This window comes from Procambarus clarkii, chromosome 21 (genome assembly GCF_040958095.1).
Source record: "Procambarus clarkii isolate CNS0578487 chromosome 21, FALCON_Pclarkii_2.0, whole genome shotgun sequence".
NCBI lineage: Eukaryota > Metazoa > Arthropoda > Malacostraca > Decapoda > Cambaridae > Procambarus > Procambarus clarkii.
The window spans coordinates 10292971-10320375 of NC_091170.1; the positions used below are offsets into that span (position 1 = coordinate 10292971).

At 44.5% G+C, this 27405-nt stretch overlaps 2 protein-coding genes across 3 annotated transcripts in view; one reads left to right on the plus strand and one right to left on the minus strand.

The window, feature by feature from the left end:
• Positions 1-4867, minus strand: part of LOC138366928 (putative golgin subfamily A member 6-like protein 19) — a 46982-nt gene extending 42115 nt beyond the window's left edge. The window contains exon 1 of one of the 2 annotated variants that reach the window (XM_069328195.1): positions 4633-4867. In XM_069328195.1, coding sequence (XP_069184296.1) covers positions 4633-4798 — 166 coding nt within the window. In that variant the 5' untranslated portion in view covers positions 4799-4867. Of the gene's footprint in view, positions 1-3315; positions 3343-4632 lie in introns of those variants that run through there. The other variant, XM_069328196.1, reaches the window with a different exon arrangement.
• An 11771-nt stretch (positions 4868-16638) lies between these two features.
• LOC138367041 (mucin-2-like) lies at positions 16639-25889 on the plus strand. The gene is made up of 2 exons (XM_069328436.1): positions 16639-17806; positions 25807-25889. The coding sequence occupies exons 1-2, from the start codon at positions 16639-16641 to the stop codon at positions 25887-25889; spliced, it is 1251 nt and encodes a 416-aa protein (XP_069184537.1).
• Positions 25890-27405: the final 1516 nt, after the last annotated feature.

Below are 27405 nucleotides of genomic sequence, written 5' to 3' on the forward strand. Positions count from 1 at the left end.
CTGGACGTTGTTCCAGTAAACTGTGCATCACGTCATATGATGTGTTGGAGTACTACGCAAGATTTAAACAGCCCGCGGATACACGGGGTTCACCACACCTTCATCAGGGCTCTTGTAAACAGACGCCATTTTTTAAAAAAATCGTGGGCCAATCTCCCCGGTGTTATTGGCCTCAGTATTGAGTGAGCAACCAAGCCTGACGCACGCAGCATGAGCTAACAGCACTGCTGTTCAGCTTGTGACCACAGCATCGCCTAAAAATGCCAAATTATACTTGTTCATGCTATTATGTAGCGATGATATTATACAGAAGGCCCATGACTGTGATAAAACTGACCAGGGTTCTGATAATAGCAGGATTGTGGTGATATTTAGCGCTGCGCCATGGAAGGAGGTGTAATGCTGTGAGAGGGAGGGTGGTGGCGATGTCTTTTGACTGTGTGTGGCCACCTTTTATTGACTGCACTCACCATACCAGCTTAGTGGTTCGCTATAGTGAACGCAAATGTAGATACTTATATATAACGTGTGTATAGAGGGTATAAACAGCAAGAGAAGGTTTGGAGCCGCCATATTGGTGAGGGCGGTGGCGTCGTCTGCACGACGCCACCGTGCAGACGACGGTGTTGTTTACTGGTTACCACGATGGTCTTTGGGCACCATACCAGTTTATTTGTACAAGTATGATGAATAAAACAGGTAGATATTGATATATAATGTGTGTTTATAGCGTAATAACACCACACAGTATTGTTGGAGGAGAAATATTAGGGCATCTGGCCTTGAGGGCGGCCGCCGATCAGCTGACTGTGTGAGTAGCCACATCTCTGTGCCTTTACTCACCATACAAGCTTAGATGTACAGTTATGGTTGTGAGATTTTTATTTTCTTGACAGGTTATCAAAGAAATTGAGTCCTATGGATGTTACGTTAATCGCAACTACCTCGCAAGAGAGGCAGACCTTAAACAGCAAGAGCTGCCAGTGGCAGATATTTAATCTTAAAGCCTAAGATCATAGGACCGCGGGAGCAAACCGCCAGACGAAACCACACGGGTAACACCTGTCGCTGGCTCCTCCTAGTTAACAAACTAATAAAGGGTAGCCGACGGATTCTCACTTCTTATTTATAGAAGTGTGGTGCTGTGCAATGGACTCGAGCTTTAGATACAGACTTGATATGAACACAAGCAGGCAAAGCGTTGCAGAACATGAAATGTGGGGCAGTAAAATTGGAAGGTTTGACGTAAACGACCGTTTCTATAACAAAACAATTTATTCACAAAACAATAACTAAAACTACTACACAGTGAATTTACGTTACTTTACTGTCACTCCAGTGGCACATTAAAGGACAGCTAATCAACAGCCTGATGGACCCACGGTATCCTTATCCCGTCGTCGCTGACTGAACAATGACACTAACTGAACAAAGCGGTGCCCACTGGTGACGCAAGCTTGCAATCAATATTGTCACGGCTTCCCGGTGACCAATACTATAATCAAAAACTTGATTGGCGCTCGCTGCCCACAACGAGGTACCAAGTAACAAGGCGGTTAATCCAAGAATGATAACCCCTTATAAAAATCTTACGTTAACACTTGTCTCTCAGGACAAACAAACAAAAGTTACTCTAATTGAATTTAAACAATTACGTTAATACACACGTGTCACAACGACACTTAAATCAATAACTCGTAAGTCAATTAATTACATCAACTTGAAAGTCAAGCATTCGGTGAGTAATTCCCAATTAATTACTGAATACAACAGCCTATTAATTCAGACGAGTATTGATAAAGCCTACTGTCTCTCAACTGACAGTTCACTTCCGGTCTTACGACAAGATTTCCTTAACGAGGGTAGACTACTGTACCACACACAAGGTTCCAATACTCCGTGTAAACAACAACATCAACACCTGGTGAATTCACTAAGTGGCGATTACTAATTATCTTTAATTAGCTACGAGTGCTTAATCACTCTGTCCGCAGACAGAGCTGATCAGTCCAACGAATTACAACAGCTAATTACAGCGCAATTGACTCCGATCATACAGACCGTCAACCCCTTACGTTAATTACTCAATTAACGACAGCTCGTTAACTCGTTAACACTACGTTAGTCTTTACTTGACAATTCCCCCACTGCGTGAACTTCACTGTGACAGTTGCCTTTACACGTCCCTACGTTAATCACAACAATGTTCAACGAACAAGTGACCTCGTTAAGTAAATCGTGACCCCCGGTGACGTTAACTGACTCTAATTCTCACGGAATCCTTCACAGTACACAACGCCTTCCACCAAGGTCAAACCTGTCTACGGTTTACACACGGTACAACACAGTACATCACAGTACAACACAGTACACCCTTGCCACTCACGGCAAAACTTGTAAATGACTTCCCCCAGTAAATTATCCACCAATAATTCACACTCTACCACAACACAACAGTAAAATATATAACCAAGGGAAATCTCCCTGTTACCACTTTTCACTGCTGAAAAAGGGAATCAAATTACAGCGAATACATACACATAGAAAATTAACATGGAAGTAAATAACTCACTTTACCTCTGAATGTGTCACTAGGTGTCTTCACACACGTCATAAATCACAGTTGGGCCCAATCCTCAACTTGATGACAAACAGGGTAAACTCACACGTCTCCAATTCCCATTCACCTCCCCAGGTGGTCCCAGGGACAGAGGACAGACGGACACTGGGGGCGAACCCAGCTTCAGAGTTTTATTACCCAAACGGAAACAGTGTACTTACATCAATGATGTGGGCCCCCTCTTTCACTCACACATACACGTCAATCACACTCCCACTGCTGCTGCTGGATGATGACGTAGGCGTCCTCACTTCCTACACGTGGTCAAGGTGGAGCACAGGGTCCCAGACCACGGGGTGTTAGCTCTACACACACACAGAGACCAGGATGGCGCAGATACACCGGCTCAGGCAAGCCAGAGTTGCACACAACAGCAGGGATGCGGTACCACGCCCTTCCACTTGGCACGGTACCCCAGGATACGACGGTACACGGTGTTACGACGGTACACGAGATGGAGTCCTTCACTGTTCCTCAGAATTATAACATTTAAGGTTTCTCTCTCTCACTGAAACCCTTTCTAGCACGTCTCACAGCAGTATCTTCAAGCACAGATACGATCGACGGCGGATGTCGCTTTTATAGCCCGATAATTAACGCCTCACTCTCAGTCCAGTTCCTCTAAGATGGCGTCCCACAATTACGCGGCTAGATGACAAGTTCACACGGCTCGATACAGGCCTCTCTCCGCTTACCGGATTCTTACGCACGGCACACGGAAAGATAGCAAGATGTTGGCGTGACTTTAGGAACGTTGTAGGCGGATATTTCCCGATGCTTGGCCTAGCACAGAAAATATGTCGACAGGGTACAACGTCCAAGGTAAGAATGTCGTTTCCCGCCAATACCATGCCTGGGTTACCATGCAGTACCCCTCAGCGTCTTGGCCAATCACGGTTCAGCATTTCTGAGGCCCAGGCCCTCAGCCAATCGCGCACCTGCTCCATGACGCCACCCCCACTCACACACGAGGTGGACACGTGATAGGGGGGGTGGCCTACGGCCGTTAACCCCCCATACCTTCCTCTCTACACTTGACTTGTACAAAATTCCCTGAAATCAACTCCCTCCTGTAATTTCCTTCACAGACCTGATACAGCGATCAGAATGACATCAATGGCTAGCAAATGTCATGGGCTGTCCAACGACACCCAACACGACTGTGGAAAAGTTATATACAGAAAGTTGAATCACGGTGCACATCACCGGTGCACTATGCAATTTCGTACTCAATTCAGTGCACGAGAGAGCAGGGAAAATATGTCCCCTGACAATGGTGAACAAGACATGTAGATACTTATATATAACGTCTGTATATAGTGAATTATAGCAAAAACATTATTGTGGGAGGAGAATGAGGGTGAGTCAGATGACTGGAGGGAGGGCGTGAGTGGCTGGCTGGTACACGGCGGTCACTCCTCGTTACTTTTTGACTCATAATAGCTACTTAGTGGTTCGTTATAGTGAACAAAACATGCAAATACTTATATATAACCTGTGCTTATAGTGTAATAACCGACAAAGTATTTGTTCACTGATTGATGAACATAATTGAATCAACAATATGCACACCATATTTTTGAGTACAGCAATGATTCACTCATTTTATTATATAAATATATCAAACTACACACTATTGAATAATATTACAGCAAAAAAAGTATGAAAAATCAATCAGAGACATTGAAATAATTCGGTAATTATCTCTTTGTGGCAACTCCGGCCTGACAGCTGGCGAGCAACAGACCGCCTGGGACGCACGCTGAGTCAGCGCCTATAATTTGCCAGACTTCCCCGCCCTATAGCGGGCAATATATGCCACTTAAGATTTTTTATTATTTTTCCCGTGATCAGTGAACACAAATCAACAAGTTAGAAAGAAAAAATATATATATATTTTTTTTTTCAAAATGACATGCGCCTGTGGGGATGGCAAGATATTAAACCCCGAGCATGTTAAGGGTTAAATAAGTCATAAGTAGCTGTAAACATAACTTTGCTCCTACTCTCACCTTCCTGCACGCCTCCCTGCTCCTCCTGCAGCTGGCGTAGAGCAATCTGGTTAAATATGACGGTAGGTGTCAAGTCGAACTCCTTGGTGAGGCCCATGGTGGCCTCCGGGAAGGCGGCCGACCAGCCCACCAGGACACAGAGGAGAGGCAGCAGACAGACAGACATGACTCTCACCACGACACTCACACTACACACTAACCAACACCCTGCTTGACTGCTGGCTGGCTGGCTGGCCACCACGCACTAAGTACACCCGCACTCAACGCCCACACTGATAAATATGTTGTGCCACCAGGAAACTATCTTTCAATATGCGCAGTTCTTGCATATGCTTTTACAAAGAGGAGAAGTCGAGAGAGAAATGAGCATAAAAGAATAAGAAAGAATGTAGAGATCTGTTACTAAGAAGGATAAGATATGAGAACTAAGAGAACTGCGTCTCACAACCAGGGAAGATGTAACAAACTGAGGGGATTTGATCACAACATACAAGATACTGAGGGTAATACACAAGGTGAACAGGGACAGCTTGTTTTTAATGAGAGCAAGAACAAGTTGACATAAGTTGAAGTTGGAAACACAAGTTAGTAGAAAGGATATATTCATACCCTGCATGTTTAGGCAGCAAATGGAATACACTGAAAGAAGAAGTTGCAGAAGCCACCTCTCTTCAAAAATGTTAAGACAAGATTCGACAAAGAATGTGAACGTGAGAATAGTTAAACTGTAATGCAGTGAGTACGACAAGGCTCGAGTAGGCGAGGTTTAAAGACCTATGCTTCACTTCCCTTAGCAACCCGTCCTCAGATCATTCCATCCAGCGGTCAAATGTAAATTAATATTAGTATATATTATCAAATTGTGCATATTTAGGCATTTGAAAGGTTAGGTGTTTACGTTCTCTTGGCGATTAATTGTATTTGTAGTAAGTAGGTAAACAACCTGTCCTCGACTCAAGTCCATTACATCCAGCTGTCGACCCCACACACGCATTCAATAATTTTCACATGCTGTTCATTCAAAACGGGATTTTTCTCAAATATAAATGTTATAATATATTAGCATATTGTGCATATATAGGCATAGGTTAGGTTAAGTTAGGTGTTTAGGTTCTGTTGGCGATTATTTGTATTTGTAGCACGTGGATGAAGCATTTACAACGTTGTGGTTCGAACAAAATTCGTCAGTAAAACACTTGTTCCGGAAGTGTTCGAACGTCATCAGTTGTGAGACGTGTGTAACAGTCCGTCCTCCAAACAAAGACCCAAAAGTGATTCCAAGCACCCGCAAAACCTCCTATTTATGAATGAAAACCGATTTACACATGATTCACAACTGATTTCGTTTTGGCGCAAAGGTTTTTAAAACGTTAATTCTAAATATTAATTATTGATTGGAATTATTAGGTATAATTATTGCATTTAGAAAGATAGAGAGAGGGGGGGGAGAGAGAGAGAGAGAGAGAGAGAGAGAGAGAGAGAGAGAGAGAGAGAGAGAGAGAGAGAGAGAGAGAGAGAGAGAGAGAGAGAGAGAAAGCAAGGTAAAAGAGAGAGAAAAGAAAGAGAGAAAACGAAGAAGAGAGAGAAAAGAAGAGAGAGAAAAGAAAGAGAGAGAAAAGAAGGAGCCTGAGAACATAATCTCCTTCAACCCAACCGCAAGGGCGGTTGGGTTGATGCAAAAACATCACTTTCCCCCCCAAAAAAGAAGGTGCAACAATTAACGTCAGGTCAAGGCAGGTTAGCTTCAGGGTTGTTGAGTCCATAAACAACATTGACAGGAATATTCGGCAAAGATCCACGCAGGTTAGGGTACAGGGCAGTTGGGTTAATATCCAAACAAACACTATTCTAAGAATATAAAATACAATATTTAACAAAGATCCATAACTAACAAATAAAAAAACAGCCGAGAATATTGAACTGCATATTGAAAATGCGCATTAAATTTGCAGTATATGGAATAGGTGAAACTTGGGGGACAAATTGGGCACTGGCCGTGCTATAATACGTAAAATCGGGTAAATTTGGTAAAAAATGTCTTAAATTTGGATAAATTGGGGCAAATTAGGTAGAAATTGTCTTAAATTGTGATACATTTGGTTAAATTTGGTCTTAGCCATGTTAGGGTTAGGTCTGGTTTTAGGTAGGATTGATGTATATAAACGCATCTGTATATTGGAAATGGCTCGTCGGACCCTGCATTATGTTATGATCTCAGCCTGCAGGAGAAACGAGTCTCCCTTCTTGAGAGTTATTCAGCAAGCCTGACCTAACTAGAAGGTCTAGCAAATATTGAGGTGATAACCCATATGTAAAATGGCTGGTTGGATATGTATAACAGTTTGAGATTATGGGCAATGCAGAAGAAAATAGATAAATGACTGGCTAGGAGATGTGGACATTTTGCTGGAGGCGTGAGGCTCGCTTCCGGAGGACCTTGACCTCACTTGAGGCCAGACATCGCAGGGGAAAAGCCGCGCTCCGTTGAGCTCCCGTCAGAAGGGAACCCCTAGTGATATATCTCGAAGAGAAGAGAAGTGTGCAGACGTACCAGCTGTGGAATCGAGCTGGGGACGTGTGGTCTCAAGTCGTGGGTGATAATTAGTGAATATTAAGCCGCCCGGAGGCATTATTGTGGGCCGTGGAGCGCCCTGACCAAGCCTCGTCAGAGGAAGAAGCGCCCTCGACCTTATAATCTGTGGTTTGTTCTTTGGGGAAGAAGTTGCTGAGAACTTCGAAGCCAGCCTAGATGAGGTAATTGATGAGACTCCAAAGGTAGTGGAGCAGAGGACCTCGAGTTGTGAGGAGAAGCAGCAGTGAAGAGGAGTGTCACGTGCTTCGGCAGAGGTGGAGAAGCACCATAGTTGCTCGAGGAAACTTCACGGTGTAGCAGCCAAGAGAGCTGTGGAGGAACCTAGCAGAAGGGTGGAGCACCTTAGTTGCTCGAGAAAACTTCATGATAGCAGCCTGGAGGAGCTGCAGAGGATCCTGGTAGTGAAGCCCGGAAGAACCTAAAGATATTAGGGTAGTGAACTTCCAGAGGTGGAAGGGGAAGTTCTGGTGGATTACTTATAGGGAGTTGATAGTGTTTGGTTGTCATTAGCGTGCAAGACGCAGTGAGAGGTGAGTGGTTGTTGGTATTCTGATGTCAAGGAGTGTTTTACACTGAAGTTTAGAGTTACAGTCGTAGGCTGGATTACCTACAGATGTATGCGTTCCAGGACTGACAGTGATAGATTGATCATTGCTGTGTATCAATGAACATTTATACTGATATATGTTATTGCATTCAAATGCTGATTTTCTATATATACATTATCTTGCTGATAGTGCAACAGCGTATGTAGACTTGATCAACTCGAGGAGGTTGATAGTATCAGGTGGTGAACCAGGAGATAGGATACCACTTGATAAGCTGATAATAGAGTTCTGATGGTGTTGGAGTGCAACCTGATTGTAATAATATAGAGTATAGGATTCATTATTATTATATGTGTGTATGTATCGTGTATGTGCTTTGTCCAGTAAATGTATCCCAATTTGCTGGTGTTTGCCCTTGTCCTAGTGAGGCTTCCCAGGAGGTAGTAAAGAAGGAGAGAGAGAAAGAACCAAGAACCACTGCTGTGGACAGGGTAGAAGGTAATACTAATAAGTCATAGGGGATTGAGGAGATCATATCTCATAAGGAGAGAGTGGGGAGTCACAGCGGCTCGAGTGGGTGTGTGCACGTGACAACGAGGCTAAGTGTTGGAGCCGCATCCCCTAAACGTGTGACGTTGAGCCCCTCTCCAAGAGCCAGAAGCGCCAAGGGTGATCTCCTAGTATAAGCACTCTACCGAGTTGTGGGTTGGGTTGTCCATAGAGAAGGATCAACGACGACAACACCAACCAACCCACAGTCTATAATAATTATCACTATGAAATGGTCTATGGGAATGAAGTATGACATCGACCACTGGGTATTGGATACTGGAAATACACATAAAAGTTATATTGAATGGGTGAAACTTGGACAAACTGGGGCTTTGGCTGTGCTATGATAAGGTGAACTATGGTAAAATTTGGTGGAAATTGGATAAAATTGTGGCAAATTAGGTGGAAATTATCTTAAATTGGGGAAAAATTTGGTTAAATTTGGCCTTAGCCATATTGGGTTAGGTCTGCTTTGGGTAGGTTTGATGATATATAAACACACATCTGGAACATGGAAATGGCTGGATGAACACTGCACTATTACTATGAAATTGTGTTTGGGAATAGGCTATGACATTGGGGGCGACCAGATATTAAAGATGTGCATTAAATTTAATTGGGATAGATGAAACTTGGTCAAATTGAGGTTTTGGTTGTGCTATGAAATGGTAAACTCGGGTAAATTTGGCGGGAATTGGATTAAATTAGAATAAATTGGATCAAATTAGGTGGAAATTTGATTAAATTGGGATAAATTTGGCCTTAGCTGTGTGTTAGGTTAGGTCTGGTTTCGTAGGATTGAAGATATATAAACACATCTGGATATTTGGAAATAGCTGAATGGACACTGCGCTATTACTATGAAATGTTCTTGGGAATAGAGCATGACATAGGACACCTGGATATTAGATATTGAAAATGCACATTAAATTTATATGGGATAGGTGAAACTTGGTCAAATTAGGCTTTGGTTACGCTATGAAACAGACAAACTCGGGTAAATTTAGTGGAAATTGGATTAAATTAGGATAAATTGGGCAAAATTAGGTGGTAATTGGTTTAAATTGGGATAAATTATCATAAATTAGGTGTAAATTGGGATACATTTGGCTAAATTTGGCCTTGGCTGCATTAGGATAGGACTGCTTTCCTAGGAGTGATGATATATAAGCACATCTGGATATTTGGAAATAGCTGGAAGAACAATGCGCTATTACTATGAAATAGTCTTGGGCATAGGGCGTGACATGGGGCAACTGGATATTTGATATTGAAAATGCACATTAAATTTGTATGGGATAGGTGAAACTTGGGTGAAATGGGCTTTGGCTGTGATATGATTTGGCATATTTTTCCCTATATTTAATTGTCATTAATTGGGATGAAATTAGGTAGATGGCCACAGCACTAACACTATGAAATGGTCTTGGGAATGGGGAATATGTGGTGGCTGGATACTGGGCATTGGAAATGAACGTTATTTTTAGATGAGATAGAGAAAACTCGGGTGAATTGGGCTTTGGCTTGAACAAATCAGGCCTATTCCTGGGGGGGGGTAGGGGTTTGGTTGGGGGGGGGGGGAGGGACAGTGAAATTTAGCTTTGGTTCGTATATGATTAGTTACATTTAAATTCAGTTTTAGTTTTTTGTTTATAATTGGAGATAACTTTTGGTGGACTTATCTTTAAACTGGAGTAAATTTAAATAAATTAACTTGGGCTGGTTTCTTTTTTTTAAGCTTTAGGAAATTGGGCTTTTGGTTGTGCCATACACAACAAAATTTAGCTAAAATTGGTAGAAATTGTCTATAATTTGATGAAATTACCTGGAGGGGTGCAGCACTAACTCTTATGAAATGGTCTTGGTGATGTTGTATAATATGCGTTGGCTGTATATTGGGTATTGGAAATGCACTTTAAATTTAGATGGGATAGGGAAAGTTTAGGGGGTATATTGGGCTTTGGTTGTGCTATGACATGGCGAACTCCTTGTATATAATATATTTTAGCTGAACATAAAAGGTATCTCCCGCATGTAGCGGGGAAAAGGGTTCGAGAGCCGCATAATTGGTTTGGAAACTGAACCCTACATATTGTTTAGCTATGCAAGTGACAATCTCTTGAAAGCTCGTTACACGATTGTCACTGCTGCATACACACACACATATATGCACCCTAAGTGATTCAACAAGAGGCTTGCAACGGTCTCGATGCAAGGCATTTTTACATCTATGGCAAGTCCGCAGTTGCAGGTCTCACTCCACAACCGCCTAACCGGAGTGTCATGTGCATCCTTCATCTACAGTAAGCAAATATTTTGGTTACTTTGCTAAGATTCCTGGCAGCGCATCATTATGAATGAAGTACTTGCGTATTTCTTGGAATCCATTGATGGTGTTATCTCTGAATTCTGCGAATTTTCTTTTTCGTATTTCATTATATAATGACGCAAAGTATGCGAATAGTTAAACTTGCTCAATGAATTTGTGTTAGCTTGCTAATGTAATTGTATGGGGTTTGCATAAGTTTGTTGAGAATATAATTGAATGCTAGTTTAGTTCATTTAGTATGAATTCCATACCCATCTTGTGGGGCGGGTAGTGGGAAGGGTTACCACAGCGGGTAATGGACTCTGGCAATGAGCCCAACAATTCATTTTGCCTCAAGCAAGAAAACAAACAAAAAAAATGGGTAAATGAAATTGCCAAAATTAATTTGTGCAAGTTTGCAAATGTGATTGTAAGTTTTTTTTTTGCATAAGTTTGAGAATATATAATTGAATGTTAGTTTTAATTCATTTATTAATGCAGCCCCCCCCCCCCTATTCCCATCTTGCGGGCAATAGCGGAAAGGGCTGCAGCGATGCATAATGGGCCTCAGAGTCAGAACCTACACAATTTATTTAGCTAAAGCAAGTTTTCGCAATCTTAATGAGCTAGTTTTGAAAAACCCAATGGTCATTTGTCACACATCAACAATGGGGTACGAGAAAGACCGCAAGTGCAGTTTCTAAATTAGAACCCAGACTGGGATATGTGGAGAGCTAGTGTCATAATTTATCTGTTTTTCCTGCGCACCACCACCCATCCAGTGGGGGGCTAAGCTGAGCAGTAGTAACATCTAGAGGTCTGCTGCTTTTATTGGATGATCCATAGATGTGTACTGTCTCCTCTTGCATCATCGCATTAGTAGCAGTTTCTAAATTAAACAACAAGCATATGTAAAGAGCTAGTCTAACAATTTATATGTTTTTATTTTTTATTTTTATCAGGTCCACTGCCCCTCTATCCAGCAGACTGCAGCTGGATGGGTTACAATTGAGCCAAAAACAGTTGTTCAGGGCGAGATACGGCTTCATTTAGAGGCTGATCTAACAATATATGTTTTTATTTTTATCAGGCCCACTACCCTTCCATCCAGCAGACTGCGGCTGGATGGGTTACAACTGAGCCAAAAACAGTTGGTCTGGGCGAGATACGGCCTCATTTGGAGAAATTTACTATAGCCAAAAATTTGAACGTCGGGAACTGAACGCGGGCCTGCACAAGAGTCGTTCTTGGCACTCAAATGTTTAGAGATTAAAATATCTATAATTAGAGGGGGCGCAACTAAGATACCGCATCATTTAGTGAAATTTGCAATGTCCAATAGTTTGGACATTGGGGAACTGAGCCAGGACTTGCACAAAGGTTGCTCTGCATCCAGTGTAAATGATGAAACATGTGGGGGAAAGAAAGATTTTCTCTGTGATGGAAAAAAAACTTTAATGATTGGTACTCTAAGTATTGAAAATCTCAACATCTTTATAGCACATAAAAGTCTCAAAAGACAATATATTTCAGGAGTAAATCTTTGACAATGTTAATAATTTTATTATTTATTAAAAATCTCTAAAAAATCTAAAATCCCTCTAAAAATTATTAAATTTATTTATGAAATCTCGTAAGTATTTATGCAATATTCAATATGAAACGATCATAATGTGCAATGACATTTCATTTTTATAGAGGAAATTTATAAAGTAAATATAATGCCAATGCGAAACTATTTCTATCTGACGTATTATTTTAAATAAATACAGTAGGCGAAAACATGTCTATTCCCGGGTGAGTGACTGGGTGGGCTTCTGGAAGACTTTGGGGGATTTGTTGGAGGGCGAGAATGTGCAGAGTTTTGGGGCCTCAGAGATTAGCCCTGATGATGATTTTTTCCAAGCTGCATTTAAAAAAAACCCAGTTTGATGGGAATATTAGATGAACTTAAAGCTAGTTGTTTAATTAAAGTGGTTAGTCCTGCTTACTAACTCATGCCAGCCCTGCTTACTAACTCATGCTAGCCCGGCTTACTAACTCATGCTAGCCCTGCTTACTAACTCATGCTAGCCCTTCTTACTAACTCATGCTAGCTCTGCTTACTAATTCATGCTAGCCCTGCTTACTAACTCATGCTAGCCCTGTTTACTAACTCATGCTAGCCCTTCTTACTAACTCATGCTAGCCCTGCTTACTAACTCATGCTAGCCCTGCTTACCAACTCACGCTAGCCCTGCTTACTAACTCATGCTAGCCCGGCTTACTAACTCACACTAGCCCTGCTTACTAACTCATGCTAGCCCTGCTTACTAACTCATGCTAGCTCTACTTACTAATTCATGCTAGCCCTGCTTACTAACTCATGCTAGCCCTGCTTACGAACTCACACTAGCCCTGCTTACTAACTCATGCCAGCCCGGCTTACTAACTCATGTTAGCCCGGCTTACTAACTCATGCTAGCCCTGCTTACTAACTAATGCTAGCCCTTCTTACTAACTCATGCTAGCCCTGCTTACTAACTAATGCTAGCCCGGCGTACTAATTCATGCTAGCCCGGCTTACTAACTTATGCTAGCCCTGCTTACTAACTCACGCTAGCCCTGCTTACTAACTCATGCTAGCCCGGCTTACTAACTCATGCTAGCCCGGCTTACTAACTCATGCTAGCCCTGCTTACTAACTAATGCTAGCCCTTCTTACTAACTCATGCTAGCCCTGCTTACTAACTCATGCTAGCTCTGTTTACTAATTCATGTTAGCTCTGCTTACTAACTCACGCTAGCCCTGCTTACTAACTCATGCCAGCCCTGCTTACTAACTCATGCTAGCCCGGCTTACTAACTCATGCTAGCCCTGCTTACTAACTCATGCTAGCCCGGCTTACTAACTCATGCTAGCCCTGTGTACTAACTCATGCTAGCCCTTCTTACTAACTCATGCCAGCCCTCATGCTAGCCCTGCTTACTAACTCATGCTAGCCGCCTTCTTCCTAACTCTTGCTAGCCCTTCTTACTAGCATGAATTCATCTTCACACTTTTCAAAAGGTGGAGGTCTAACATTTTCTGAAAACCTTTGCGCTTAATATACCACCACTGAAATAAAAGGCAAATGATGGATTCGACTTTTAAATTTTTACACATGATATCAAAAAGCATTTCATAGCAACAGATAGTGCCAGCCAAAGCGTTATATGAAATTATTGGGGCCCCCACCACAATAGCTGTGGACTATTATATTAAAAAATGCAATTTAAAACGGAATATGAACAGATTCCTAATACATATTAAATTGCTTAAGCCACTCAACTATTTTTCTTTATAGTATATTTACAAATGTCAAAATAATGTTTGGTGTGTCAAACCCAACACAATATGGCTGAGGCCCCACTATTTAGCATTTTTTTGTATTCTATAAAATATCGCAGCTAATGTCACTGTTTTTAATGTTTATTACAAAAAGATACATACATTTGATGCTATTTTTCATATTAAAATCTAATTAGAGGCTCGACAAATATATCTATAAAATCTATAGGCAGGTTAAAACCATACAAATGCAAGGATGCCTTAATCACCAGTACGCAACTGAATTTCACAGAAAATGGAATCTTTACTTTGGCTACAGAAAATGGAGCAAAGCCGAGGGGGGGATGACTGGAATAAACAGTTTCCAACCTGACTCTTCTCGCATATAAACATATGTCTTTCTTGACCTCATTTCAAATTATATAGAGTACTGAAAGCACATTTTCCATAGCAAATATACTAAGGAACTCATTTTACGACTAGAGCGCAAACTAGGACCCCTCATTCAGATTAGAAACACAAGAATTATTGACTGAACATTTACCCACCATCAAGCACACAGGACTCTTTAAAGCAATCTTAACTTCTTTAAAACCCTAATATGATCCCCTCTCACATGCAGATCCTGTTCTATGATTCGCCCTTCATGTCAATGTACCCCACAGTCATGCAAATTCAAGATAAGGCTTACTACACTTAAATATCCAACTTGGTCTTTGTAAGGAATCTTGACCCCTCTTGTATGCTTGACCCCACGGGGGTAATCATAGGTAGGGGGTCCCTAGTGCCGACGTCATGTCACGTGACCCCCCCCCCCCCCCCCCCCGACAAATAAGGAAAATTTCACCTGATTGGCCCATGACCCGGGACGGTAAGAGAATTTTTCTAATTGGCTACTGATTGGTCAAAAAATTGCGCCCCGTTCTCTCCGCTCACCTCTGACCATTACAGAAAATGGAGCTGTGCCAAGGGCTCCCTATACTATTCAGTCATAGCATCATTAAAGTACTCCAAAAAACTTCTATATTCGCTTTCAACTGTGTTTTTTTTTTTAATCTATTAAACATTCACCCTCTGATCCATTCATAAGTAGGGGCCCCCAAATTGATACCGTAGTACTCTGGTTACACCCCGGGCTAAATCGTGAATTTTTGCTCATGCTATTATATACTCCAAAAACGTTTATATGCCTTTCACCATTGTATTTTTTGGTTTTAATCTATTGAACATTCATCCTCTGTACCTTTCATAAGTAGGGACCCTCTTCTTGCAACCCGTCCTCTTAAAAAGAACGTCACTTTTGGGTGGTATGCGCACTATGGCCAAATTTGGACGTAATTTGAAATGAAATCCACTCACAAAAGTGACGTTCTGTTCCGTTTTCTATTTGAGCCGTCCAGTGTACGCGCAGAGGTTATAAGAGGACACTTTAAATTAACGTTTTTCATAACGTTTTGAAACTTTGTGAGAATTTCCTGCCCACCTAACCTATCAGAGGACCCTTAACGTACTGTTGTTGAAAAAAAAAATCCAAAATTTATTTTCATATTTTTTTCAATTTCAAATTACGTCCAAATTCGGCCATACGGGCAAACGGCCAAAAGCGACGTTCTTTTTAAGAGGACAGGTTGCTTCTTGATGCCTTAGACTCATCATAAACATAAGCGACATATTGAGAAAAAACAGGTTAGGATAGGGCAGAAGTTGCTCAGGTACACCCTGGGTGGTGAGCCCAGGGGACCCCTGGGGGGAACGGATCACCACCCCACCCCGCCAGCAAGCCAGGTGCGCGCCGACCGTGCCTAACCTTAACCGCTTAAAATCAGTTGTTGGTCGAATCCGCCCCCAGGACCCGAGTCGGCGTGGAAGTGCCCAACCGTTTCTGAAAAATTTATTCCCCATGTGTCTCCTTTTACACTACTCACCTTCACTCCTCCAACTACCACCCACACCCTCGCTCCACCAACAACCACCCACACATTCGCTCTGCCAACTACCACCCTACACCCTCTCTCCTCTAACTACCACCCACACCCTCGCTGCTCCAACTACCACTTACACCCTCGCTCCACCAACTACCACCCACACCTTCGCTCTGCTAACTACCACCCTACACCCTCGCTCCTCTAACTACCACCCACACCCTCGCTTCTCCAACTACCACTTACACCCTCGCTCCACCAACTACCACCCACACCTTCGCTCTGCTAACTACCACCCTACACCCTCGCTCCTCTAACTACCACCCACACCCTCGCTCCTCCAACTACCACTTACACCCTCGCTCTGCCAACTACCACCCACACCCTCGCTCTGATAACTACCACCCACACCCTCCCTCCACCAACTACCACTCACACCCTCGCTCCACCAACTACCACCCACACCCTCGCTCCACCAACTATCACCCACACCCTCGCTCCACCAACAACCACCCACACCCTCGCTCTGATAACTACCACCCACACCCTCGCTCCACCAACTACCACCCACACCCTCGCTCTGCCAACTATCACCCACACCCTCGCTCCACCAACTACCACCCACACCCTCGCTCCACCAACTATCACCCACACCCTCGATCCACCAACTACCACCCACACCCTCAGTCTGCCAACTACCACCCACACCCTCGCACACAACTACCACCCACACCCTCGCTCTGCCAACTACCACCCACATCCTCGCTCCACCAATGACCACCCACACCCTCGCTCCACAACTACCACCGACACCCTCACTCTGCCAACTTCCACCCACACCCTCGCTCTGCCAACTACCACCCACACCCTCGCTCTGCCAACTACCACCCACACCCTCGCTCCTCCAACTACAACCCACACCCTCGCTCCACAACTACCACCGACACCGTCGATCTGCCAACTACCACCCACATCCTCGCTCCACAACTACCACCGACACCGTCGATCTGCCAACTACCACCCCATCCTCGCTCCACAACTACCACCCACACCCCTCGCTCCACCAACTACCACCCACACCCTCGGTCTGCCAACTACCACCCACACCCTCGCTCCACAACTACCACCGACACCGTCGATCTGCCAACTACCACCCACATCCTCGCTCCACCAACTACCACCCAAACCCTCGCTTCATCAACTACCACCCACACCCTCGCTCCACCAATTACCACCAACACCCTCGCTCTGCCAACTACCACCCACACCCTCGCTCTGCCAACTACCACCCACACCCTCGCTCAACCAACTACCACCCATACCCTCGCTCCAACAACTACCACACACACCTTCGCTCCACCAACCACCACCCACACCCTAGCTCCTCCAACTACCACCCACACCCTCGCTCCTCTAATTACCACCCGACACCTTCGCTCTGCCAAATACCACCTCACACCCTCACTCCTTTAACTACCGCTCACACCCTCGTTCCATCAACTACCACCCACTCCCTCGCTCTGCCAACTAATACCGACACCCTCGCTTTGCCAACTACCACCCACACCCTCGCTCCACCAACTACCACCCACACCCTCACTCCCACAACTACCACCCATATCCTCGCTCTGATAACTATCACCCACATCCTCGCTTTTCCAACTACCACCCACACACTCGCTATGCTAACTACCACCCACAACTTGGTTCCACTAACTACCATTCACACCCTTCCTCCACCAACTACCACTGACACCCTCGCTACTCCAACTACTACCCCCACCCTCACTCCCCCAACTACCACCTACACCCTCGCACAACCAGCTACCAACCACACCCTCGTTTCACCAAGTACCGCCCACACCCTCGCTCTGCCAACTACCACCCACACACAAGCTCCACCAACTACCACCCACACCCTCCCTCCACCTGTAACGGGGGGTGGGGGAAATAGCTCTATCTTGTCCATTATTCCCCCCCCCCCCCCCCCAGTTAACTAATGAGGCCGGGAGAAACAGCTCTCTCTAGTCCGTTATCCCGTCCTCAGTTAGCTAACTATTCTAGAGCACCTCCAGAGTTCCTAAGGCAACCTCTCTCGTTCAACACCTTGTAACCTAGGTATTTGACTACCTAGGTGCTAAGACTACAAGGCGCCGTAACTTGATCAGCTACCCGAAACTCTAGAGAAAACTCTAGAATACATTTCACTGCCACAAACGTATAAGAGAAAACGAAAGGAAAGAAATGAATAATGAAGTAATTAGTGAGGGGTTTGGGGTGAGAGAGGTAGAGAGGTGGGAGGAGCGAGGAGGGTCATTAGTTGAAAGTGAGAGTTTAGAGAGGGGTGGAGGGAGAGAAGTAGATAGGTAGAAGTAGAAAAGTAGATAGTAGAAGTAGAAGAAGTAGATAGTAGAAGAAGAAATGCTGCCACCATCCATTCAAGAGCATTACATACAAGACAAGGAATGGAACTTGTCTGTATCACAATATTCACAAAAGATGTTATCAAGGTCAATATTAGTCTGTTCCGTCTGTTTCATGTACTCAACACTTTCGCGCTATCTGGACGCGCCGGCGCGTTCGGTTTCGTCTAACGTAAACGCATAGTGGACATAAAGTTATGTCTACTTTTAAAATATTTGTATAAAATTCAGTTTTATTCCGATTTCATTGGGGTTTGTTTCAAACGACGCGCCATGAAGTTCTCTTTCTCACCACTAGGCCGCCTGGCGCGTCGGCCTACCCGGTCACGTGACGGGCCCATTGTTTTCGTGTCACGTGTCGTGAGTCGATCACGCTCCCCTCGCGCGCCAAACTCGAGCATTTTTACCCGTTTCCATGTGGATTATACCCAATTACTTCATCAAAAATGGATCAAGGTCAAGGCCCAAGCACTTCTACAAGCACTCAAGAAACATTGAGAGAACTTGGGGTGTACACATGTGGCACAATTAGAATGCTTCGTGGTGCCCCAAAGGTATTGCAAGCTCTAGCCAAGGGTAAACTTCCACTGGATACCACAGTATACCGCCGCAAAGATAATAACTTCATTCTCCTGTGGAAAGACAAGCGAGTGGTTTCAATCATTACCAACATCCATAATGCAGACACTCAGCGAGTTCAGCGAAGGAAGCGAATTCGCAACCGAGACGGAACAAGTGGAATACAACAGGTAACAGTGAACAAACCGACTGCAATTTGCGAGTACAATAAGCTCATGAAAGGTGTGGACCACTTCGATCAAATGGTTAAATATTACCATTTTACCAGGAAAACTCACAAGTGGACCAAAAAGATTACCTTTTATTTCCTGCAAATGGCATTGCATAATGCCTATGTTTTGTACAAATACAACACAACTGATCGAAAAAAGCTAACATTGCTACAGTTCCACGAAGTGGCAATCTGGGCCCTATTGCACTGGGACACAGAGGAGTGGCCTAAAACATCATCATCATCTCAACACTTGCGGCACGCTCCAGACATAAATGATGACACAGCTCCTGCCAATGCTGACGCCATGCCAACTCCCGGACCATCTGGTGTGAGGCGGCCTTTGTTCACTACACCACCTCAAGATGAAGCAGACAACGAATCTGAACCCGACATGTCTGCCAAACTGCCAGTTGACGAAACTGTTTTGTCAGATGAATCTGACTCTCCTGCAACTCCTGTTACACCTCCAGCGAGAGGACCTGGCCGCCCTATTGTTGATTCAGAAAATCGCATGAACTACAAACTGAAACATGAAATTTACAGACTGCCCAAACGTCTCAAGTGTCATGCATGCGCACGGTCCGGTAAAAGGAAGGACACGAACTATGGATGCAAGACCTGTGGTGTTGCACTCTGTGTTGTTCCCTGCTACACCAATTACCACCGGAAACAGGTGTATTGGGTGGTGAAGAAGTAACCACCCGCAACAGCTTCACTCCACCTACAAACCATCTGTTGAGCAACTTCAGGAATGAAGAACCTGAAGAAGGTGGAGAGAAGAACAAATGCTCAACTTACTGTTCCACAACCAGCCTTCCCTTGGTAAGTACACCTATTTGGTCCAAGTTTGTGTAGTATAATTTAGCTCATAGAACATTCTATTGCGAAAACATTGCCACAAAAATGAATGACATACATACAATAATAATATCAGAACAGTGAAATAAGTATAAACTTTCAAAGCAACGTTTCGCGCGTGTGTCATCCGGTCACCATTACCAGGTAACAGTGCGCCCACTTCCCACACTCTTGCGGGTGGGCCGGGACCATTATTCTACGATTATATTCATATCATCGTGTTGGGAATTTTATTGGGAGTCCATTGATACCAAAATTAAGGCTGTAGGACAATTGTAGAGGTGATAATAATCCCAAGAGTAAAAACATTTTGTTGCTGTTGAGCGCTCACGGCGACTCATCTTCGTAGTTATTTATTTCATGCTGGTATCTCTATAGCTTTTGTGACTTTTTTTACTGATGTTCTTCTAGAGAATTTTATTGCGAACACGTTGGTACCAAAAAGAAATACGTAGCATAAAAACTAAGGTCAGAAAAGTAAAAAGAGTATACACATTTTTGTTTTTACGCTTAAGCGATAAAAACGCGGCGCGCACATACGGTTGGCTGAGTGACCTTCGCCGAGAGCGTCATGAAAATCATGATCGCAGAGGCTTTCTCACCTTAACTCAAAAACTCTAGGGAACACAGTTAAAGCCAATTTAAATCATAATTATATTTCACATGATAAGTATCATAATTTAGCAATTCAATTAAAATGTTAAAGATTAATATTCAAAGTGACTCATCATCTAAGAATTTGAGAGCCCTACAATTTGACTGCCCCTGATCATCACACACCATGTAAACACGACTATGTCACCTTAATGCTCAACTCACTAAGTGTCTGCCTATAGCTGGATAGAGGGGGGGGGGCTCTGTAGTTGACAGAGACTGTCCCGCCCTGCCTGCCGACAGCCTCCCTGCTAGGCCGTCTTCTCTGCTCTGCTGACTGCCGTTCTTCTCTCTCGTTAATGCCCTCGAATCGATAGCTCTCCGAGTATATATTGGGGAACCTAGTAACTAGCTCTGCCCACAAGTAGATAGCCTCAGGCACTCTACCAAGCCACTCCTTAAACGTCGGCATGTTTGAAGGCTTACAGGCTACAATTATAAGATTAGCGGAAGCAAGATGAAATTCTCATGATCTGACCTCAGGTCACTTGGTGGTCATTAACTCTTAGAGGTGTGACTTTCCGGCCGACAAACTGGCGCCTTCTCAAATCCCTGTCTGTGACTCATGTATCTCTATGTATTTTAAATACAACTAAACCAAACACATTTTACAGTGTTACATCTCCCCTTCTCCCCAAAATAAAGTTTTTGCAACACTGCTAAAGCAAGCTAGCTGTGTGCAACAACTTTATTCACGAGAAAAAATACATCCTAGCTAAACAAATATACATCATCCTACTCTAAAGAAAGAAATATGTAGACAGACGTCCATTGTCTCGGCTGGGCGACGTCACTGCTTGGTCTTGTAGATAATCCTGTACCACATTTCTTCAACACAACTGCCTCCGTCGCTTCTCCGTCGTTAACGCACAACAACCCTTGGTCAACCAGAAAGCCGTTACTACTTGAACTGTGCACAGGACCGTGGAATTCGGTTGTCCCAGCTGATCTGTAATTGGCCCTACGTCAGTCACCATGAGAGACGTATATTGGGGTTTTTCATAGCTATAGGGACTACAAGTTTCGAGACCTTCATATAGTTGCCAATGTAGAAATCCCATCCTACTTCTTCTCTCTGTTGCTCCAGCACGCCTCCTTCAGAGAGCCACTTCTGACAGCCACATCAAGTCCGCACGACACAGGAGGAATCACTCAACAGAGCAACATGCTTGCAGGAGGGGCGGCCAGTTAAGGCAAACGATCCTGTCTTGCAATTACGCTCCATGCAATGATGCTGACACCAGCATGGGACACTAGGCATCGTGTCTCACTCAGCTTGGTCTTATCTTCTCCTCTTCTTTCTTCTTTCTTCTCTCTTCTTTCTTCTCTCTTCCTCCTCCCATGGGTCTTTGACAAGCGACCTGGGGTCCATTGGGGTCCGTCCGTCCTGGGGTCCATCCTGGGTAGACCGATGTTGGTGGGACAGACTGGAGTCGTTGTTGTTCCTCTTCCATCTTTACTGGGTCGTCTGGGGTCGTCTGCAGAACGACCTGGGGTCCACTGGGGGTCCGTCCTTCTTGGGGTCCACTGGGATCCGTCTGTCCTGGGGTCCACTGGGTAGACCAATGTTGACCGACCGAGAGGGCTGCATATTGGGGTCCCCCGGGGTGGTGTTGGTGGTGGAGCCAATGACAATCCAGGTAGGGGCTGGTCGTCGAGGTGGTGATAAACGCCCGTGAGTATGGTACCAAGCAGCCGTCTCTCTCTTCTGTATATGCGTCTCTCCTCTGGCTCCGACCTGAGAATGAACAGAAAGGCAACAATACCTATGTTCCATCTTGTTGTGTGACCCTGTAGTTTGTATAGGGTTCACACAGTCCAGTCATAATGCTCTCCTCCAGGCAACGACTACACTCAAATTTTAATAATCCAATTAACACTGAATGAAACTGACTTGGTGGAACATAAAACAGTAACAGAGTAAAGTTAGAGAAAAGAGAGAAAAGGTCGTCACTACTTTTAATTTGTCACTAAACGAATCTCCACAAAAAATATCAAAACTAATAGACAAAACACTAGCCTAACTTAACTATACCGTTCCTAATCTTACATACTTAAATAGCCGTTACTCCCACCCTTAACCTACAGCCACCTACGTGACCCAGAGTGTTTCCCTAGCTTCTCTGCGGGTCAACAACTCCAAACTGTTGCCACCCCTGTGACCAGAATATCTAACGTCGAGCGTCCCCAACGTGAAGTCTACTGACATACTAAGCCTCCCCCTAGCATGCTGTACAATACCAGTACACCTCGGGTTATTGCGTTCAAATGGAGTAAAACAGTCGATCGCAATAATCTGAGCAGAACCACCACTTAATACTACTTAAGTACTACCCTGCCACTCCCCAACTGACCTGGCAACCAGCGGTGGCTGGGTGTCCCCATGGGACATGCGAGGTCACCTGTCACACTCAGCTGACCTGCACTACCAACAACCGCTAAGTTCCAAAATCGCCAAATCTTATCACTAACATAACACTTCACATGCAAGTTCTGAAGAACATTCCCTGAACTTCACCAAACTCACAAACTCACTAAAACACATCACCAGCGAATCACTATCTCCTAACATGAAAAAAAACTCGCTAACTTGGGAATATTAAACACCTGTCAAGATCTCCCTGATAGCGCCTGAGCGGCAAAAGGACACGTGGGACTGAACAATGTTAAATGAACACTACCATAAACATTGTTCAACACCGCTGTCATCATTGTAACGGGGGGTGGGGGAAATAGCTCTATCTTGTCCATTATTCCAACCCCTAGTTAACTAACGAGGCCGGGGGAAACAACTCTCTCTAGTCCGTTATCCCGTCCTCAGTTAGCTAACTATTCTAGAGCACCTCCAGAGTTCCTAAGGCAACCTCTCTCGTTCAACACCTTGTAACCTAGGTATTTGACTACCTAGGTGCTAAGACTACAAGGCGCCGTAACTTGATCAGCTACCCGAAATTCTAGAGAGAACTCTAGAATACAGAATCATTGCCACAAACGTATAAGAGAAAACGAAAGGAAAGAAATGAATCATGAAGTAATTAGTGAGGGTTTGGGGTGAGAGAGGTAGAGAGGTGGGAGGAGCGAGGAGGGTCATTAGTTGAAAGTGAGAGTTTAGAGAGGGGTGGAGGGGGAGAAGTAGATAGGTAGAAGTAGAAAAGTAGATAGTAGAAGGAGAAATGCTGCCACCATCCATTCAAGACCATTACATACAAGACAAGGAATGGAACTTGTCTGTATCACAATATTCACAAAAGATGTTATCAAGGTCATTATTAGTCTGTTCCATCTGTATCATGTACTCATTAAAATCATGATCGCAGAGGCTTTCTCACCTCAACTCAAAAACTCTAGGGAACACAGTTAAAGCCAATTTAAATCATAATTATATTTAACATGATAAGTATCATAATATAGCAATTCAATTAAAATGTTAGAGATTAATATTCAAAGTGAGTCATCATCCAAGAATTTGAGAACCCTACAATTTGACTGCCCCTGATCATCACACAACATATGTAAACACGACTATGTCACCTTAATGCTCAACTCACCAAGTGTCTGCCTATAGCTGGATAGAGGGGGGGGGGGGTCTGTAGTTAACAGAGACTGTCCCGTCCTGCCAGCCGACAGCCTCCCTGCTAGGCCGTCTTCTCTGCTCTGCTGACTGCCGTTCTTCTCTCTTGTTAATGCCCTCGAATCGATAGCTCTCCGAGTATATATTGGGGAACCTAGTAACAAACTCCGCCCACAAGTAGATAGCCTCAGGCACTCTACCAAGCCACTCCTTAAACGTCGGCATGTTTGAAGGCTAACAGGCTACAATTATAAGATTAGCGGAAGCAAGGTGAAATTCTCATGATCTGACCTTAGGTCACTTGGTGGTCATTAACTCTTAGAGGTGTGACTTTCTGGCCGACAAACTGGCGCCTTCTCAATTCCCTGTCTGTGACTCATGTATCTCTATGTATTTTAAATACAACTAAACCAAACATCTTTTACAGTGTTACACACCAACTACCACCCACACCCTACTCCCACAACTACCACCCACACCCTCACTCCCACAACTACCACTCACACCCTCGTTACACCAACTACCACCAACACCCTCGCTATGCCACCTACCACCCACACCCTCGCACTGTCAACTAACACCCACACACTCGCTCAGCCAACTACCACCCACACCCTCACTCCACCAACAACCACCCACACCTTCCCTCTGCCAACTACCACCCCACACCTTCACTCCTCCAACTACCACCCACACCCTCACTCCCACAACTACCACCCACACCCTCGCTCTGCCGACTACCACCCAAATCCTCGTTCCACCAACTACCACCCCACACACTCGCTCCTCCAACTACCACCCACACCCTCACTCCACCAACAACCACCCACACCTTCCCGCTGCCAACTACCACCCCACACCTTCACTCCGACAACTACCACCCACACCCTCGCTCCACCAACAACCACCCACACCCTCGCTCTGCCAACTACCACCCACATCCTCGTTCCACAAACTACCACCCACACCCTCGCTCCACCAACTACCACCCACACCCTCGCTCTGCCAACTACCACCCACACCCTCGTTCTGCCAACTACCACCCACACCCTCCCTCCACAAACTACCACTAACACCCTCCCTCCATCAACTACCACCCACACCCTCGCTCCACCAACTACCACCCACACCCTCGTTCCATCAACTACCACCGCCACCCTCGCTCTGCCAACTACCATCCACACCCTAGCTCTCATAACTACCACCCACACCCTCACTACACCAACTGCCACCCACATCCTCACTACACCAACTGCCACCTACACCCTTGCTCTGTCAACTACCACCCACACCCTAGCTCCACCAACTACCACCCACATCCTCGCTTCATCAACTACCACCCACACCCTCGTTCTACCAATTTCCACCGCCACCCTTGCTCTGCCAACTACCATCCACACCCTTGCTCTCATAGCGCTCTCTCCTGCTCCCGACACACTCCACTTCGGAAGTTAAAAAAGAAGACGTTCTTCACGCAACGACACGTGGAACATTCGTCTGTACTGTAGATAAAATCTGCTTTTTGCTGTATTTTCAGGACCCTCAGGACTCAACGATTCGCAAGCTAAAAAATCCTCAAGCAACCGACACGTGGACCAATTGTCTGTACTGTTGTTATAGTCTGCTTTTGCTGTGTTCTTAGGACTTCCTGATGCTATGGAAACTACGCATGCTACCTCGGTCCTTGACCCCACCCTGGCTGCGTTTAACTTCGCGGGCACTTGAACCTCCCAGACTGACCCGCTAGGAGCGGCCTGCCCTAGTCAACTTTTTCTAAGGTAAAGTGGTATCATATGTTCTAAATGTTCAGCCAGGATCCTCCCCAGTGTCGGCGTGTGCCCAGCGCTGTTCCCCTCGCAGCTGTGTAGCCGCCCTAGCCAGACCTATTGTCTGCCGGTTTATCCCGGAATTTTTATGCAGCCTCCCTCGCTGCTGGAGTGCCAGACCTATTGTCTGCCGGTTTAGCCCGGAATTTTATGCAGCCTCCCTGAACGACGGATTGCCAGACCTATTGTCTGCTGGTTTAGCCCGGATATTTTATGCAGCCTTCCTGGACATGGATTACAAGAACTATTGTCTGCCGGCTTAGCCCGGAATTTTTATGCAACCTCCCTGACTGATGGATTACAAGCCTTTCGTCTGCCGGTGCAGCCAGGAAATATTATGCCGCCTCACTGGCTGCTGGATTGCCCCTGGCTGCTGGATTGTCCCTGGCTGCTGGCTATACCAGACTTTTGTCTGGCGGTGTAGCAGGAAGTCCCAACAACAACGACATCAGACGATGGAGATCATTGCAATGGACTCGGTAACCAATTTTCTAAATTGCTGCTCCGAAAATCTCCCTGTACAGACGCAATGGACCCATTATCACCCACCAGAAATAATTATTTCTTTGATATCCCCAGAGTCAAACTTTTATTCAACAGGTGACGATGATCCGACTGCTGCCGTTACAGCTGATCTGCAATCAGCAAATTCACGAGGCTGATAAACGTACCACGCATTCGGAGACCAACATAAGATGGAAACCACTGTATTGGACCTTATATTTCTTATATTTCTTATCATCCTTATATTTTATGGAGTTCGTGCCGTCCGGACACAAGCATATCACAGTCATGATTTAACTTCCTACGAGGCAGTTTTTTTTTTTTTTTGCAGTCTTCCTTTCGCATTAATGTCGAGATTAAGGTTTTAATCTTCAGCATTAAGATTAAAAGCTGTTTTTTACACATTAAGAGGTTATTCTTTAATTCAATCTTATACATATTTTACACTTAACGTATCTTAATTAAAACTTTAATCGCAATAGGTAAATAATTTTATTTGTTGGCCTGCATCCCCGACCGGGGACCAGCTTCGCTACCCTACGCTAAGTACCTGCCATAAAGTTTGAACAAAATAACATATATAATATTACAAATATACGGTATACATATAATATCATAAATATTAAATATATAAATATATACATATAATTTTATAAAGAGTTAAAAGGACTGACATCAACAAGCGATCCACACAGTGAACAACAAATACAACACAATACATCAGACAATGGAGAGGTGTGGCGAGTGTTCGGGAGTACTGGGAAAACGTAATGTAGGCGTAACGTGTAGCATCTGTAACATAAGATTTCACCTGGGCTGTACAAAAGTATCTCCAGGATGCACAAAAAGGCAAGGAATTTACTGGGTTTGCAAAGATGACAGATTAATGTTAGAGAACATAACTAATCTGA

Coding starts and splice junctions, on each gene's coding strand:
- LOC138367041 (XM_069328436.1), top strand. CDS start 16,639: ATGACCACCCACACCCTCGCTCCACAACTACCACCGACACCCTCACTC. Junction 17,807..25,806: donor CCCTCCACCTGTAACGGGGG/GTGGGGGAAATA, acceptor CTGTGTTCTTAG/GACTTCCTGATGCTATGGAA.